The sequence below is a fragment of the Thalassophryne amazonica genome, chromosome 8 (assembly GCF_902500255.1).
Source record: "Thalassophryne amazonica chromosome 8, fThaAma1.1, whole genome shotgun sequence".
NCBI lineage: Eukaryota > Metazoa > Chordata > Actinopteri > Batrachoidiformes > Batrachoididae > Thalassophryne > Thalassophryne amazonica.
Window position 1 is genome coordinate 94,597,492 of NC_047110.1, and position 16,060 is coordinate 94,613,551.

A 16,060-nucleotide genomic window follows, 5' to 3' on the forward strand; every position below is an offset into this window, starting at 1 on the left:
TGTCATCCTGCAACAGTGCTGTCCACTGAATCAATACAAGTGAATCAATGAGGGGAGGCTCGGTCTTATTGAAAGAGGTGAAAATGATTGAACTTTCCTTTTAAGTATAACTGCAGAACCACTGGGACACATGCATGCTAACACCAAGAGTTTCGTAGAAACAATGTGCTGACAAATTTTCTGTAAAAGAAATGATATAGTGCCCACTTTGATTTAGTCTAATTCTGTACTTAGAAGGTTTTGTAAATGTGTGTCCTTGCTGTCATAAATCTATCTTGTAATGGAAAATTCAACCTCAGTCTGGAGAGTGGTTTGATTGCTTTGATGTTGTAACATATATTGTCAACCCACATTAACAATCCAGGGTAGAAATTCTTGTATCTGTAAAACGAATAACTCTACAACTGCCTCCTGGATGTGTTATTTCCAGTACCTATTTACAGCTGGTGGGACTGTGGTGATGCAGACGAAGTGTCTTATCCAATGACACAACCAGGGTATCCGGTAATCAAACCACAGGTCTACATATTTGTAGCCCATCTCCTGTCCCACTGATCTACGTATGTCTTTCAAATATGTTTGACCTTTCAGTGCAGATCACCTAACAAGGTGGAGCACGGTTCATTTCATTTCATTTCATAACATGCTAATTTGTTTGCATGACTTCCAGTGAGGAAATTAAGATGCAGCCCAGCCAGCTGTCCGAGCTCACAGATCCTGATTCCAGGCTGTTTGAGGAACAGCCTCAGCTGGAGGAGAGCTTCACCATACATCTCGGTATTTGACTGCTGTCATTACCTTTTGGTTTTTCCTAACTTTGATATGCACCAAGGACCAGTTAAGTTAGTTCTCTAAAAGGAGTACTGAAGTGATGTTAGAGAACACGTGAGTGTTTCATTTCACATCAGTTCTTCAGCATAATTATTATCCTTATTAATAAAATATTAATTACCTCTATGTCTTAACCAACCATGTTTACAGAATAATTGTATAAGGAAAAGGGAAAGAACTGCATCAGTCAGAACTTTCTTGTGCTTGTAATTTCAACACCATTTTTTTGTATTTTCATCAAATTTGAAGTGGACATCTTGGGCAAGTTTTAATTTGAGCATTATTGTGTTTCACAAGACCCTCAAACGACCGCTCACTTTACTGAACAGATCATGTCCTCCCTCAGCACATCCATAAGCCTCCTCTTTGGACTCCCTCTTCTCCTGCCTGTTGGCTCCATCTTCAGCATCCTTCTCCCTGTATACCCTAGGTCCCTCCTCTACACATGTCCAAACCATATCAATCTTGTCTCTCTGACTTTGTCTCCAAACCATCCCACCTGAGTTGTCCCTCTAATATGTTCGTTCCTATTCCTGCCCATTCTCATCACTCCCAAAGAGAATCGCAACATCTTCACCTCTGCCACCTCCAGCTCTGCTTCCTGGCTTTTTGTTAGTGCCACCATCTCTAAGCTGTACAACATAGCTGGTTTCACTACTGTCTTGTAGGCTTTTCCCTTCACTCTTGCAGATATTTTTCTATCGCAAATCACCCCTGGTACCTTTATCCATCCACTCCACCCCGCCTGCACTCTCTTCTTCACCTCTCTACCACACTCTCCATTACTTTTGACAGTTGACCTCAAGTCATTTAATTTAACCTCTGTTTAACCAGGTTGGTCCCTTTGAGATCGAGATATCTTTTTCAAGGGAGACCTGGGCAATTCTAAAGTTTCCAATTCACCTAACCTGCATGTCGAAAAATATGGGAGGAAACCCACGCAAACACGGGGAGAACATACAAACTACACACAGAAAGGCCACAGGTAGGAATCAGTCCTATTACCATCTTGCTGTGAGGCAACAATGCTAACCACTAAGCCACCATCCTGCCAGTATTTAAAATTATCAACTTTCACCACTTCAAGTCCTTGTATCCACACTATTCCACTGGGCTCCCTCTCATTCACATACATGTACTCAGTCACCTGCTCTCCAGAGCATATCTCCACATTTCCAGACTAGACTCAACCTGCTCTCTACACTACAGATCAAGGTGTCATCTGCGAACATCATAGTCTGTGGACACTCCTGTCTAATCTCATCTGTCAACCTGTCCATCACCATTGTGAACAAGACAGGACTCAGGGCTGATCCTTGGTGTAATCCCACCTCCATCTCGAATGAATCTTTCATTCCTACTGCGCATCTCACTGCTGTCACACTATCCTTGAACATGTCCTGAACTAGCCTCACATACTTCTCTGCCACTCAGTGCAACTCCTTCTGACCTTCTCTATACTTCTCCATCAGTACTGTCAGAGCAAACATTGCATTGTAGTGCTCTTTCTTGGCATGAAACCATATTGCTGTTCACAGATCTTCACCTATTTTCTTAGCCTAGCTTCAATATGCTTTCCCATAATTTCATGCTGTGGCTGATCAGCTTAATACCTCAGTAATTAATGCAGCTCTGCACATCACCCTTATTCTTAAACTCACTTTCACAACTTTCAAAACACTTGTTGTTTGTTGTTGTTGTTGTTTTATGTTTTTTCTTTTATTGTTCTTTTTCCTTGAATAGGAGCACAACTTAAGACCATGCACAACCTGCGGCTGGTCCGAGCGGATATTCTGGATTTCTGTAAGCACCGGCGTCACGGCAGTGGTGGAGTAAAATTGCGGCGGCTACAAACGGCCCTGTCGCTTTACTCGTCCTCACTCTGTGGGTTGGTGTTGTTAGTGGATAACAGGATCACATCCTACAGTGGCATCAAAAGAGGTCAGGACATATTTGGTATATAACACAATTTAACATTCAGGTGATCTTCACTGATCACTGCTCAGTGGTGAGCTTATTTACATCACCGCCATCATTCTTACAGCGCCTTGTTTTAGCTTCAGTAAATTCTACACTTTTACATTGTTCCTACTATTCGATCATCCACTCAGGTTTTCTCTTATCGCAGTAGAATCACGGTGTCTGTATATTTGTTTTACACCACTGTAGATGCATTGTGTAAAGGCTGAGACTTTTCATGTTTAAAAATATGTACCTCATATTTTTGAACATAGGCCTGTAGAGACAGAATCACTGAGTTCTACTAGACTTAATTTCAGCCAGTGAGGTTATTGTTATTGTTCTAGAGGTGAGGTAATTCCCATGTGCCATCTGTAATTTATGATCCTTTCTGTTTTGATTCTTAGATTTTGCAATCGTAGCAAAGGAGTGTACAGACTTCCACTTTCCCTGTCTGGAAGAGCAGCTGGATGAGGTGCAGCAGGTGGTGCTCTATGCCAGAGCCCAGCGGAGCAGCAAGCAGAAAGACCACCCTGGTTAGATTACTGGCAGCACTTTGCATCTTGCATCTACCAGTCGTAACATAGACAGAACATGCACAAATGATTAGGGAACAAAAGGGCAGGCCTGCTGCAGCTGACACGTGTACTGTAAATCTCATCCTGCAGGAAAGTGCAGAATTACTGACAAAATGATTATTTTAAGCAGCCTGACCTTTTGCAGCTGCCTTTGCATTTTAAGTTATACTTATGCTGTTATTTCTAAGCTGTTTTACCTTTGAAAATGTTTGCTGACTGTCAGAATGGACTACAGTTGATTGCAGAATGTCTTTCAAACTCCAAATGCCTTATGTCCACTGACAAATTACCATATTTTCTGGAGTGTCAATTGCAGGAGTGTGTGTTTGATTGGTTTTTACTAGCTTGGGAGGTTCTTTGATTTATACTCCGGTGCAATTTACAGTGAGGAAAATAAGTATTTGAACACCCTGCGATTTTGCAAGTTCTCCCACTTAGAATTCATGGAGAGGTCTGAAATTTTCATCTTAGGTGCACGTCCACTGTGAGAGACATAATCTAAAAAAAAAAAAAATCGAAATCACAATGTATGATTTTTTTTTAATAATTTATTTGTATGTTACTGTTACAAATAAGTATTTGAACACCTACCAACCAGCAAGAATTCTGGCTCACACAGACCTGTTAATTTTCCTTAAGAAGCCCTCTTATTCTGTACTCTTTACCTGTATTAACTGCAGCTGTTTGAACATGTTACCTGTATAAAAGACACCTCTTCACACACTCAATCAATCACAATCCAACCTGTCCACCATAGCAAGACCAAAGAGCTGTCTAAGGAGTAACTGCCTGATGTCTTAGCCTCACTTTTGACAAATACCCAGTCAGTAGACAGACTTGTGGATAGTTTAAACTCAGTGCTCAAAACGACACTCGACATGATTGCACCACCTGTGTTGAAACCGCGCTCCCCCAAATCGCAGTCACCTTGGTTCATTGATTACCTGCGTGACCTCAAGCATAAAGCAAGAGGTCTAGAACGGAAATGGCGTCATTCAAAATTAGAAGTATTCCACCTTGCGTGGTGTGACGATATCTTAGACTATAAGCATGCATTATTGGCTACAAAGCGGACCTATTACTCTGATTTGATCAACAAAAACAAGCATAACTCAAAGTTCTTGTTCGACACGGTGGCAACACTTATTCATGGACAACCACCTGTAGTTCACTCTCCTTTTACAGCACAAGATTTCCTAGATTAGTTTGAGAAGAAAATAGATGACATTAGGTTCAACATATCCCAGCATGCCTTAACCCAGCCACTACACCCTGCTATTGAGGTGGGCGCCACTACTGAGGTATTACCTAGATTTACAGAATTTGATAGTATCTCTCTAGACATGCTGACAAAACTCGTAATGTCAACAAAAAGCACAACCTGTTTATTTGATCCTATACCAACAAAACTGTTTAAGGACCTGTGGCCCACTCTTGGGCCGATTGTGCTGGAAATTATTAATCTTTCTTTAACTTCTGGATCTGTTCCGAAATGTTTCAAATCTGCAATGATTAAACCATTACTTAAGAAACCTAATCTGACCCTAGTGTATTGAAAAACTATCGGCCGATATCAAATCTATCATTTTGCTCTAAAATTCTGGAAAAAGTGGTGTCACGACAGCTCGTAGACTATCTTACTGAGAATAATCTCTTTGAGCCACTGCAGTCTGCTTTTAGAAAATATCATTCCATGGAGACGGCTCTTACTAAAGTGGTGAATGATCTTCTGCTCGGACACCATTACGGTTCTGCTGCTGTTAAATCTCAGTGCTGCATTTGATACAGTGGATCATTATATTCTACTTGATAGGCTGGAAAATCATTTTGGGATTACTGGGAGTGCCCTTGCATGGCTGACGTCATACTTGACCAGTCGTTTTCACTGTATTTTGTACAGTAACACTTCCTCTAACCTTTGTGACATGAAATTTGGGGTTCCTCAGGGGTCTGTCTTAGGCCCCCTGCTTTTATCCCTTTATATAGCACCCCTTGGGCACATATTGCGGCGTTTTGGGATTACCTTTCACTGCTATGCAGATTGCTATGCAGATGATACTCAGTTATATATGCCGATAACTGCTGGTAATCTCGTTCACATAAAATCCTTAGAAGATTGCCTTGCAGCAGTGAGAAGTTGGATGTCTAGAAACTTCCTACTTTTAAACTCTGAAAAGACTGAAATGATGGTTCTTGGTCCAGTGAGACATCGGCATCAATTTCACCAGTTAGCACTCAGCCTAGGCTCGTGTGTCATATATCACACTGGCAATGTGAGGAACCTTGGGGTAATTTTTGATCCTTTGTTGTCCTTTGGCCTCCACATTAGAAATATTACTAGGACTGCTTTCTTCCACCTGTGAAATATCAATCAATCAATCAATTTTATTTATATAGCGCCAAATCACAACAAACAGCTGCCCCAGGGCGCTTTATATTGTAAGGCAAGGCCATACAATAATTACGTAAAAACCCCAACGGTCAAAACGACCCCCTGTGAGCAAGCACTTGGCGACAGTGGGAAGGACAAACTCCCTTTTAACAGGAAGAAACCTCCAGCAGAACCAGGCTCAGGGAGGGGCAGTCTTCTGCTGGGACTGGTTGGGGCTGAGGGAGAGAACCAGGAAAAAGACATGCTGTGGAGGGGAGCAGAGATCAATCACTAATGATTAAATGCATAGTGGTGCATACAGAGCAAAAAGAGAAAGAAACACTCAGTGCATCATGGGAACCCCCCAGCAGTCTAAGTCTATAGCAGCATAACTAAGGGATGGTTCAGGGTCACCTGATCCAGCCCTAACTATAAGCTTTAGCAAAAAGGAAAGTTTTAAGCCTAACCTTAAAAGTAGAGAGGGTGTCTGTCTCCCTGATCTGAATTGGGAGCTGGTTCCACAGGAGAGGAGCCTGAAAGCTGAAGGCTCTGCCTCCCATTCTACTCTTACAAACCCTAGGAACTACAAGTAAGCCTGCATTCTAAGAGCGAAGCGCTCTATTGGGGTGATATGGTACTATGAGGTCCCTAAGATAAGATGGGACCTGATTATTCAAAACCTTATAAGTAAGAAGAAGAATTTTAAATTCTATTCTAGAATTAACAGGAAGCCAATGAAGAGAGGCCAATATGGGTGAGATATGCTCTCTCCTTCTAGCGAAGATTCGTGCCATCCTGTCTATGGCTCATGCTGAGACCCTGATCCATGCGTTCATCTCTTCTAGATTGGACTACTGCAATGTTCTATTTTCTGGTTTACCGCAGTCTAGCATTAGGGCTCTCCAATTGGTTCAGAATGCTGCAGCCAGACTTTTGACACGAGGCAGAAAGTTCGACCACATTACACCCATTTTGGCGTCTCTTCACCGGCTTCCTGTCCCAGTGAGATCAGATTTTAAGGTTCTGCTACTAACCTATAAAATTATTCATGGACTGGCACCTCCCTACCTAGCTGACCTAATTAAACCTTACATACCGACCCGGGCTTTACATTCTCAGGGTGCAGGACTACTATGTGTCCCGAAGTTGAATAAGAAGTCTGCGGGTAACAGAGCTTTCTCTTAATGTGCCCCAGTTCTGTGGAATGGTCTCCCTGCATCAATAAAACAATCAGATTCTGTGGAGACTTTCAAGTCCAGATTTAAGACGCACTTATTTTCCCTTTCATATGGCTAGCATACTGGTACAGTTTTGTTTTACGCTTTTTACTCTTTTAATTTATGTTATTAGTAATTGGAGCATGCCGCGGCCTCAATTCACCTAAATTCTGGGTCTTTTAGTGAAGCTTAGGGCTAGCGGCCGGCGATCACCTTAGTATTTCTTCTGTTTTTCTTGTTCATTAATGCTGGCCAAATTATACAGTATTTTTTGTCTTTCTGATGCCTGATTCTGTTTTTTCTCTGTTTAAGGTGCAGCTCCATCCAGAGATAGGAGTTGTGTTTGTGTTGACGATCCTCCTGTCCTGTGCACTAACAGCAATTCTTGTATATTCATCCGTGAATTGTTCTGTGAATTATTTCTGTAATTTATGTTTGTAGCATGGCCCAAGCAAAGGGTCACCCCTTTGAGTCTGGTCTGCTTGAGGTTTCTTCCTCAGAGGGAGTTTTTCCTTACCACTGTTGCTCTGGGGGTTGGTAAGGTTAGACCTTACCTGTGTGAAGTGCCTTGAGGCAACTCTGTTGTGATTTGGCGCTATATAAAGGAAAATAAATTGAATTGAAATTGACACCAGGGGCAAAACTGTAGACCTGCACAAGGCTGGGATGGACTAGAGGACAAAAGGCAAGCAGCTTGGTAGAAGACAACAACTGTTATGATTATTTATTAGAAAGTGGAAGAAACACAAGATGACTGTCACTCTCCCTCGGTCTGGGATTCCATGCAAGATCTCACTTTGTGGGGTAAGGATCATTCTGAGAAAGCTCACAACTACACAGGAGGACCTGGTCAATGACCTGAAGAGAGTTGGGACCACAGTCACAAAGATTACATTAGTAACACATGATGCTGTCATGTTTAAAATCCTGCAGGGCAGCCAAGGTCCCCCTGCTCAAGCCAGCACATGTGCAGACCCGTTTGAAGTTCACCAGTGACCATCATCTGCACGATCCAGAGAGGCATGGGAGAAGGTCATGTGGTCAGATGAGACCAGAATAGAGCTTTTTGGAATCAATTCCACTTACCATGTTTAAAGGATGAGAACAACCCCAAGAAAACTATCCCAACCATGAAGCATGGGGGTGGAAACATCATACTCTGGGGGTGCTCTTCTGCAAAGGGGACAGGACAACTGCACCGTATTGAAGGGAGGATGGATGGGGTCATGTATTGCGAGATTTTGGCAAGCAACCTCCTTCCCTCAGTAAGAGCATTGAAGAAGGGTCATGGCTGGGTCTTCCAGCATGACAATGACCCCAAACACACAGCCAGGGGAACTAAGGAGGGGCTCCGTAAGAAGCATTTCAAGGTCCTGGAGTGGCCTGGCCAGTCTCCAGACCTGAACACAATAGAAAATCTTTGGAGGGAGCTGAAAGTCCAAACCTGAAAGATTTGGAGAAGATCTGTATGGATGAGTGGCCCAAAATCCCTGCTGCAGTGTGTGAAAACGTGGTGAAAAATTACAGGAAACGTTTGACCTCTGCAATTGCAAACAAAGGCTACTGTATCAAATATTAACATTGATTTTCACAGGTGTTCAAATACTTATTTGCAGCAGTAACATACAAACAAATTATTAAAAAATCATACATTGTGATCCGGATTATTTTATTTTTTTAGATTGTCTCTCACAGTGGACATGCACCTAAGATGAAATTTCAGACCCCTCCATGATTTCTAAGTGGGAGAACTTGCAAAATCGCAGGGTGTTCAAATACTTATTTTCCTCACTGTATATGCCAAAAAAAAAAAATCATACCTTCAGTATTGATAATAATATAAAGAGCTATTCTAGGAATCAACACACTAATAAAATGAATCTCCAACAATAAAAGTACACTACAACAATGTACAAAACAAATCTAATAAACTAATTTTTATTGTTGTTTCCAACATTGTCAGCAATTCATGGTCATCTGTGGCAAATAGCATCCAGTATGTTATCTGTTACACATTTCTCCAGCTTGCTTATTTTTGGAATATAAATGTCCTAATTAGACACCACAACAAGCTGAGGGCTTTCTGCAAAAATCTACTCTTCACTTTTGCATCTGTGTCCATCAGTTTATTGTTGTCCAAAGCAGATCAAATAACATCAAATATATTGTCCAGCACAGTTTTATTTGTCCAGATTGCTTATTTTTTGAAATTAAAAGTACTTATGTTAAGTAACAGCATATGCTGTTGGGTGTGCACATGTGCTGCACTTAATTCTTGTTTGTTGATAAACTCGTCCTCAGGGAAATGCTGTTAAAAAGTGAGTTCACATACAGAAGAAAGATGTGACTTGTACTCTGGGGCAACGTCAGAAAATACAGTTCTTTTTTTGGGAGTGCTACTTTAAAATAAAATCCCAGTAATGCTACACATGAATGTATAAATTTAGGAAAATAACATTTCTCCTGCTGATTAGATGGTACAAAAATATAAATGCAACACTTTTTCACTCCCACTTTTCATGAGATAAAGTAAAAAAAAAAAAAAAAAAAAACTAAGATTTCTTTCTATGCCAAGACAACTTATTTCTCTCTGTTGTTGGCATGTGTCTGTCTCATGAGACAATGGAGTCAGTGCCTAGCTGTGTCTATTTCTGTGTTGCACAGAAATGCCTCCTGTGTCTGATTAGGCCGATTCTTGAACAGCAGGTATCACAGGAGAATGATCCTCCAGGTTGTGATGACTGAGCTGCTTGCTATTATTTGTATGTTCTTGCATCCTCCCACTGAACATATCTCCTCACCGTTTATGTCAGGTCTTGGTGGGTTTGTTTCCGCATGGTGCAGTCAGCTGCTATTTCTTCCCATATACCTGGGTCAATAGCGCAGATCTTCATATCCCATTTGCGGACATCGTCATGTAACAGTTTGTACTGGGTTAAGATGACACCAGTAGCAGGATTAGTAATTGACCCTGACCTGGAAGTCAAAAGTAACTTTGTGATATCACTGTCCTCCAGCTGGTGAAGCTGCTTTCCTCCTGACTTGTCCAGAGATTCTTTTGTTCCTCTTTCTTGTCTTGCTTGTAAACTCTCCGATTCTGTCAATTGTTGTTCACAAATTTTTGAAAATCCATGTTAGTGAGCATTTTCCCTTTGTCATGTTGTTTAATCATCTTTGCGTCACACCTGTCAGGAAGACAGGTGATCTTGGCAAAGGTAAAGTGCCCGTTGCCATGGACTTCAAGACATTTGTGAACAGCAACTGAGAGAAATAAGCTTTTTGTGTGCAGAAAAAAATATTAGATATTTAACTTCAACTCATGCAAATTTAGTGGAAAAAGTGCTGGATTCATGTTTTTGTTGAGTGTAAATTGCTTAATTGTCTGGCTTCTGGGTCAACTCATCTTTTAGGTTTTAAAGGCAACATTTTAGTGCCAGGTGTTGGTCTCATTTCTCTCATTGAATGTGTTTATGTTGGGCATTTGCACAAGTTGGGCAATCTTGCTAAATTTTAAATGAAATAGTTGATTTTTTTTTTCTGCCTAAAATGGGATGAAAAATCAAAATATTGCTCGAACAGTTTGTTTTTGGTAGCTAGTTTTAACATAGAATTCTAAACGTGTTTGAGCTTTTATGAAGTGTTTTTATTAGTCAGATCTGGTTTATGAGCTTGTGCCTTGAGACTTGTGTGACAGTGTTTTATTTATTTGTTTATTTGTTTGCTTTATCCACCACAGTATACACATTATCCTCACAGTGTGAATCCTAAATTATCAGATTTGATGTTTGGTAGAAACATCAGTACTTTTTAAAGTAAATACAGTCTTTGTTTCCAAGCCCTCTTTATAAGAATTAACAAAAAGTTAGGCAGTTATAGTTTCTGCGAAGGCTTTCAATTGTCCAGGTGGTTTCCATAGTAGAGAAGCTTCAGTCTTCGACTGGACTGGGTTGCTTGACGCGAGGATGTTTCATTTCTAATCACAGAAGCTTCCTCAGCTAAATTTCTTGGTCTGGTAGACAGAAGCCAGCAAAGCTGGAGTTTTAAACCTAACCAGACCCCTCCTACCGCGAGGCAGACTGCTATTGGCTATTGACTAACAATTGCTCTAATTAGCACCTATTGTGCTGGAATTAGCACCCTCCTAATGACAGGGCAGCTGTCCCTCCTAATGATGGGACTGACGCCTCTCCTAATGTCATGAATGACTCATTACCATGAACAAAAGACTCAAACTGCTTTGACCTGAGTACCCCATTGTAAACAGGGGACAAGAGTCAAGACAGAAGTCAGACTGAGCCCCTCCACATTGGCGTATTTGTAGAGCTGCATATTGCGACGTTTCATTTAAATACGCCCGAAAATGCGCGCGGTACTCAGCCTTTTCCGTGTTCATAGATCTGCTTGCAGCTGCGTGTGTTCACTTTTTAATGTGTGCACACAGTCACATGTACCTTGCCGCTATTTAAATCCAGTTCACTCTTGCCGGCTGTGCAGAACACATCACTGCACTTGGAAAACAGTAGACTGTATCAGGAGGTTTTTACAGTTTCATTACTGCCACATATGTAGTCAAAGCTGCTATTTTCTGCCTCTGTGGAAGTGCACTCTGTTCTCTACTTGCACGGTGTGGTGCACGTCAGAAACAGTCATTTAACATTATTATTATTATTATTATTTGTCTTGATGGATAATTTTCATTGTGTCCAGATGCTGCTGAGTCTGGCAGTGGTAAATGCTGCTGTGAATGAAGCGCTGTGACTCGTTAAACTTTTAAAGCTCCGGTTGCTCCGATCAGGTCCACTGATTTGATCAGACCTGATTGATCAGGTCGTCTGATGATTGCACTGACATGCAGCGACGGTGCTTTTGTTTTGAAGAGTCATAGCTCTTTTCAAGTTTGATCAGACCTGATCGATCAGGGCGTTTGATGAGCGCACTGACATGCAGCGATGAGGCTTTTATTTTAAAGTCACAGGTTTGATGTGTGTGTGTGTGTGTGAGAGAGAGGCCGTGTTGCACAGGCTTGCATGCAGTAACGCTGTGCTACGCAGACCTGCTTAAAACTGTCCAGCGCCTCTATGCCGAGGAAAATTAAACATGTTTAATTTCTTCTATCCTATGTGTGTAGCCCTCAACATACTGCTGCGTAGGGAGAAAAGACTCGACGTAGAGTTGCTAAAAGTGGGCGGAGAGCTGCTCAACTCGGCGTAGACAATATGCCAAAATGAACAGCTCTACGAATACGCCAGTGTGAAAGGGGCTTAACCAGAGCAAGAAATTTAGCTGAGGAAGCTTCTGCGATTAGAAGCGAAATGTCCTTGCGTCAAGCAACCCAGTCCAGTCAAAGATTCAAGCTTCTCTACTAAGGCAGTTATAGCCACATACTTTATATTGCTGTACCAGTCGTGTATAAAAATTCCACCATCGTGGCTTTTTTTTTTTTTTTTTTTTTTTACAAAGTGATGTTTTTGATTCAGTTAAAAACGCCAGCTGGATGTGAAGTGGGTAAAGGACCAGAAAGTAGGAGACATTTTGACGTCACTGTCAATGCATTATGCAGAAACTGAATTCAGATTCTTATCTCTGTGTTGACTGAGTGAGCTCTCCATAGAAACACTGTATCTTACGTTTCAACATTGAAGTGAAATTTTTAAAGTTTTTTTTTTTTTTTTTTTTTTTGGATAATTTCTTTTGTTTACTGTTCTTGAGGTTGTCATTTTCAATTCTGTTTTCTTGCAGAAACTCAGAGGAATGGCAATGATGATAAAAGCAAAAATGTTGAAAGAAATCCTTCTAGTATTTTACCAGGTATTGATCATCATTGATCTTATACAGATAGACTGAGCCAAAAATCACAATTTAATGGTTCCGCATTGGTCAATAGTCTTGTTTTACACTCCATTAAAAAAGTATACTATATACTACATTATTGTATAGTTTCTACTGCTTTCCGTTCTCTGAAGGTGAATTCTACATTTCGAGGCACTCCAACTTGTCTGAGGTACATGTGGTTTTCCACCTATGCGTGGATGATAACATCCGACTAGGGAATATCACAGCACGAGACCCGGCCATCATGGGTTTAAGAAACATCCTGAAGGTCTGCTGCACACACGATATTACCACCATCACAGTTCCTCTGCTTCTGGTCCATGACATGTCTGAGGTAAGCTGACTGTAGTGCTGATGCTTTTGCCAATGGATTCCTATACACAGACACGTTCTCCATTCCATTGTGGTAATACTGTTGGGTGCAGCCCAAAGTGAAATTCATTTGTGATCTCAAACCTGACTAATAAACCCATTGAGATTTAGCTGTTTTGTTTCAGTTTTGTCTTAGTTCTGTCCGGAACTGGACAGAACTAAGACATGGATCACTTCTGCAGCACACATTTGTGTATGAATTACACAAATGTGGTACATGTGTAAAAAAAAACAAAACAAACAAAAAACAAACAAATCAAAATCACTGGGTTCTTCGCTGTTAAAAAGTTCAGCAAATCCTGACTCCGCATCATACTAAATATTTAATCACTTGTTTCTAGTCTCTAAGGTAACTTGCAAACATTTCATAAATATCTGTCTGTGACTTAGTGACTCAAATCAATTTTATTTATATAGCGCCAAATCACAACAAACAGTTGCCCAAAGGCGCTTTATATTGTAAGGCAAAAGCCATACAATAATTACAGAAAAACCCCAACGGTCAAAACGACCCCCTGTGAGCAAGCACTTGGCGACAGTGGGAAGGGAAAAACTCCCTTTTAACAGGAAGAAACCTCCAGCAGAACCAGGCTCAGGGAGGGGCAGTCTTCTGCTGGACTGGTTGGGGCTGAGGGGAGAGAATCAGGAAAAAGACATGCTGTGGAAGAGAGCAGAGATCAATCACCAATGATTAAATGCAGAGTGGTGCATACAGAGCAAAAAGAGGTGAATAAAAAGAAACACTCAGTGCATCATGGGAAAACCCCCAGCAGTCTAAGTCTATAGCAGCATAACTAAGGGATGGTTCAGGGTCACCTGATGCAACCCTAACTATAAGCTTTAGCAAAAAGGAAAGTTTTAAGCTTAATCTTAAAAGTAGAGAGGGTGTCTGTCTCCCTAATCCAAATTGGGAGCTGGTTCCACAGGAGAGGAGCCTGAAAGCTGAAGGCTCTGCCTCCCATTCTACTCTTACAAACCCTAGGAACTACAAGTAAGCCTGCAGTCTGAGAGCGAAGCGCTCTATTGGGGTGATATGGTACTATGAGGTCCCTAAGATAAGATGGGACCTGATTATTCAAAACCTTATAAGAAGAAGAATTTTAAATTCTATTCTGGAATTAAGCCTGAAGCCTATCTCGGCTTTCAGTGCTTACCAGTCGAGTGAGTATAAGAGAAATTGTGGAGAGCTGGGCATGTCCCAACTTGTTCTCTAACACTCCGAAACGGAGGTGTTCCTTTGTCTCACTTCATCAGCGAATCAGTCGTGATGCGCGAAGCCTCCGCGCAGCTTTCCATGACAAAATCTCTTGTTAAAAGTGAAATCTTCCGGAAAATGGCTGATGTCCAGCTCTTGTGAAACCAGAGAAATTGCACACGACGGTCCCAGCTCTACACAGCGATCCGTTTAGAAACGAGGGAGCTGGACCACTCCTCCCACAAGGCGTGCTCACAGGCGAATGACGCAACCGACAGGCGTGGAAAAACTCACGCATGCGCACGAAGGTTCAAGCTTGGCTGACGTAAAAACATGAATCAAATCCATATAGTTTTTGAAAAAAATAAGTACCGTTACTTTATGGACAGACCTCGTATTAACCTCTCTTTTTCAAAGTAAGGTACACATTAGTGAATAATGTAGATTTCCTGCATAATATACAGGACATGGTTGCACCTTATCTGGCATAAAAAAAACCCTCAATGGTTTACAAAACAGTTTTCTTTCTTTTCATCTTTTTAATCTTGTATGTGGAGTCTACTTCTCCAAACAGCCCTTACCCTCAAATCATCCTTTGCTCTGTCCTTCCACCTCTCTTTCTGCCTTCTTGTGATCCTTTTGTATTTCTAGACCTTACTTGTATGAAGCACTTTGAGGCAGTTTTGTTGTTATTTGGCGCTATATAAATGTAATAAATTGAATTGTATGGTTGGAATGACTTTGCGTCAAATGAGCTGTTACTTAGGAGACTCAGATAAGGAGTATCACTTGCATTGCACATAGTTGCATTAATGTTGAGGATTCCAGTAGTTCGAAAAGGCCAAGGGGGCACCCATGCGTCACGTGGATGCGGTAGATAGATGGTTAATTTCAAGAGAAGGGGTTTACCAGTTGTCTGGATCGGTTGAGAAGAAACCTGCGTCGGACTCCGCTCTAAGGTGAGTCATAGACTCTTATCCCCTTAGCACCAACGCACGTAAGAGCCTATTAGAGGAGTTGACTGTCTGGTTGCAGTGTGGAGTAGGATGTCATCTAATTTCCTCCTTTTGAACTCCATTAAGACAGAGATGATGTTTTTCATACGTATCAGGCTGAGACACTTGTGTAATGATCTTACACAGTCTCTGAGTGACTGTGTGTAATTCAACATAATGCTACTGTCAAAAATGTGTGTGATCCTGGATCAGACACTTCGGTTTAATGCACATACAATTCTAATAATTAAATAATTAAGCTTGCTTTTTTCACTTGCGAAATATTGTGAAGCTCTACTTCCTGAGGAGACTCAGATTGTTTAATGTCAGCAGTGAAATGTACATTTTTTATCAATCTGTAGTAGTATTCTGCCTGTCTGTGATGCATGCTGAAATTTTTTTTCAGTCTATGCCTTTGTGTCATCCAGAATGTTTCAGGGGTCATTCAGTTGATTCAAAATGTGGTTGCTGGTGTGCTGACTGGAACAAGAATGTTGGACCACATTACCCCAGTATTACAATCTCTTCACTGGTTACCTGTTCATGTGAGGGCAGATTTCAAGGTTCTGTTGTTGGCTTAAGATACTGAGTGGCTGTGCACTTTGTTATTTGGCTGAGATGTTAAACCTTACATAGCCACATTTACAGGGAGCAGCAAGTTTGTGTGTGTTCCAAGGATTAAGAAGAGCTTTTCTGTATTGCGCCCCACC

The 16,060-nt window shown here is 41.3% G+C and overlaps 1 protein-coding gene across 1 annotated transcript in view; it reads left to right on the top strand.

The window, feature by feature from the left end:
• c8h12orf4 (chromosome 8 C12orf4 homolog) overlaps positions 1-16,060 on the top strand; it is a 53,583-nt gene that overhangs the window by 19,865 nt on the left and 17,658 nt on the right. The window contains exons 7-11 of the mRNA XM_034177018.1: positions 671-777; positions 2,575-2,772; positions 3,198-3,326; positions 12,696-12,764; positions 12,920-13,122. Of these exons, the coding sequence (XP_034032909.1) occupies positions 671-777; positions 2,575-2,772; positions 3,198-3,326; positions 12,696-12,764; positions 12,920-13,122 (706 nt within the window). The remainder of the gene's footprint in view (positions 1-670; positions 778-2,574; positions 2,773-3,197; positions 3,327-12,695; positions 12,765-12,919; positions 13,123-16,060) is intronic.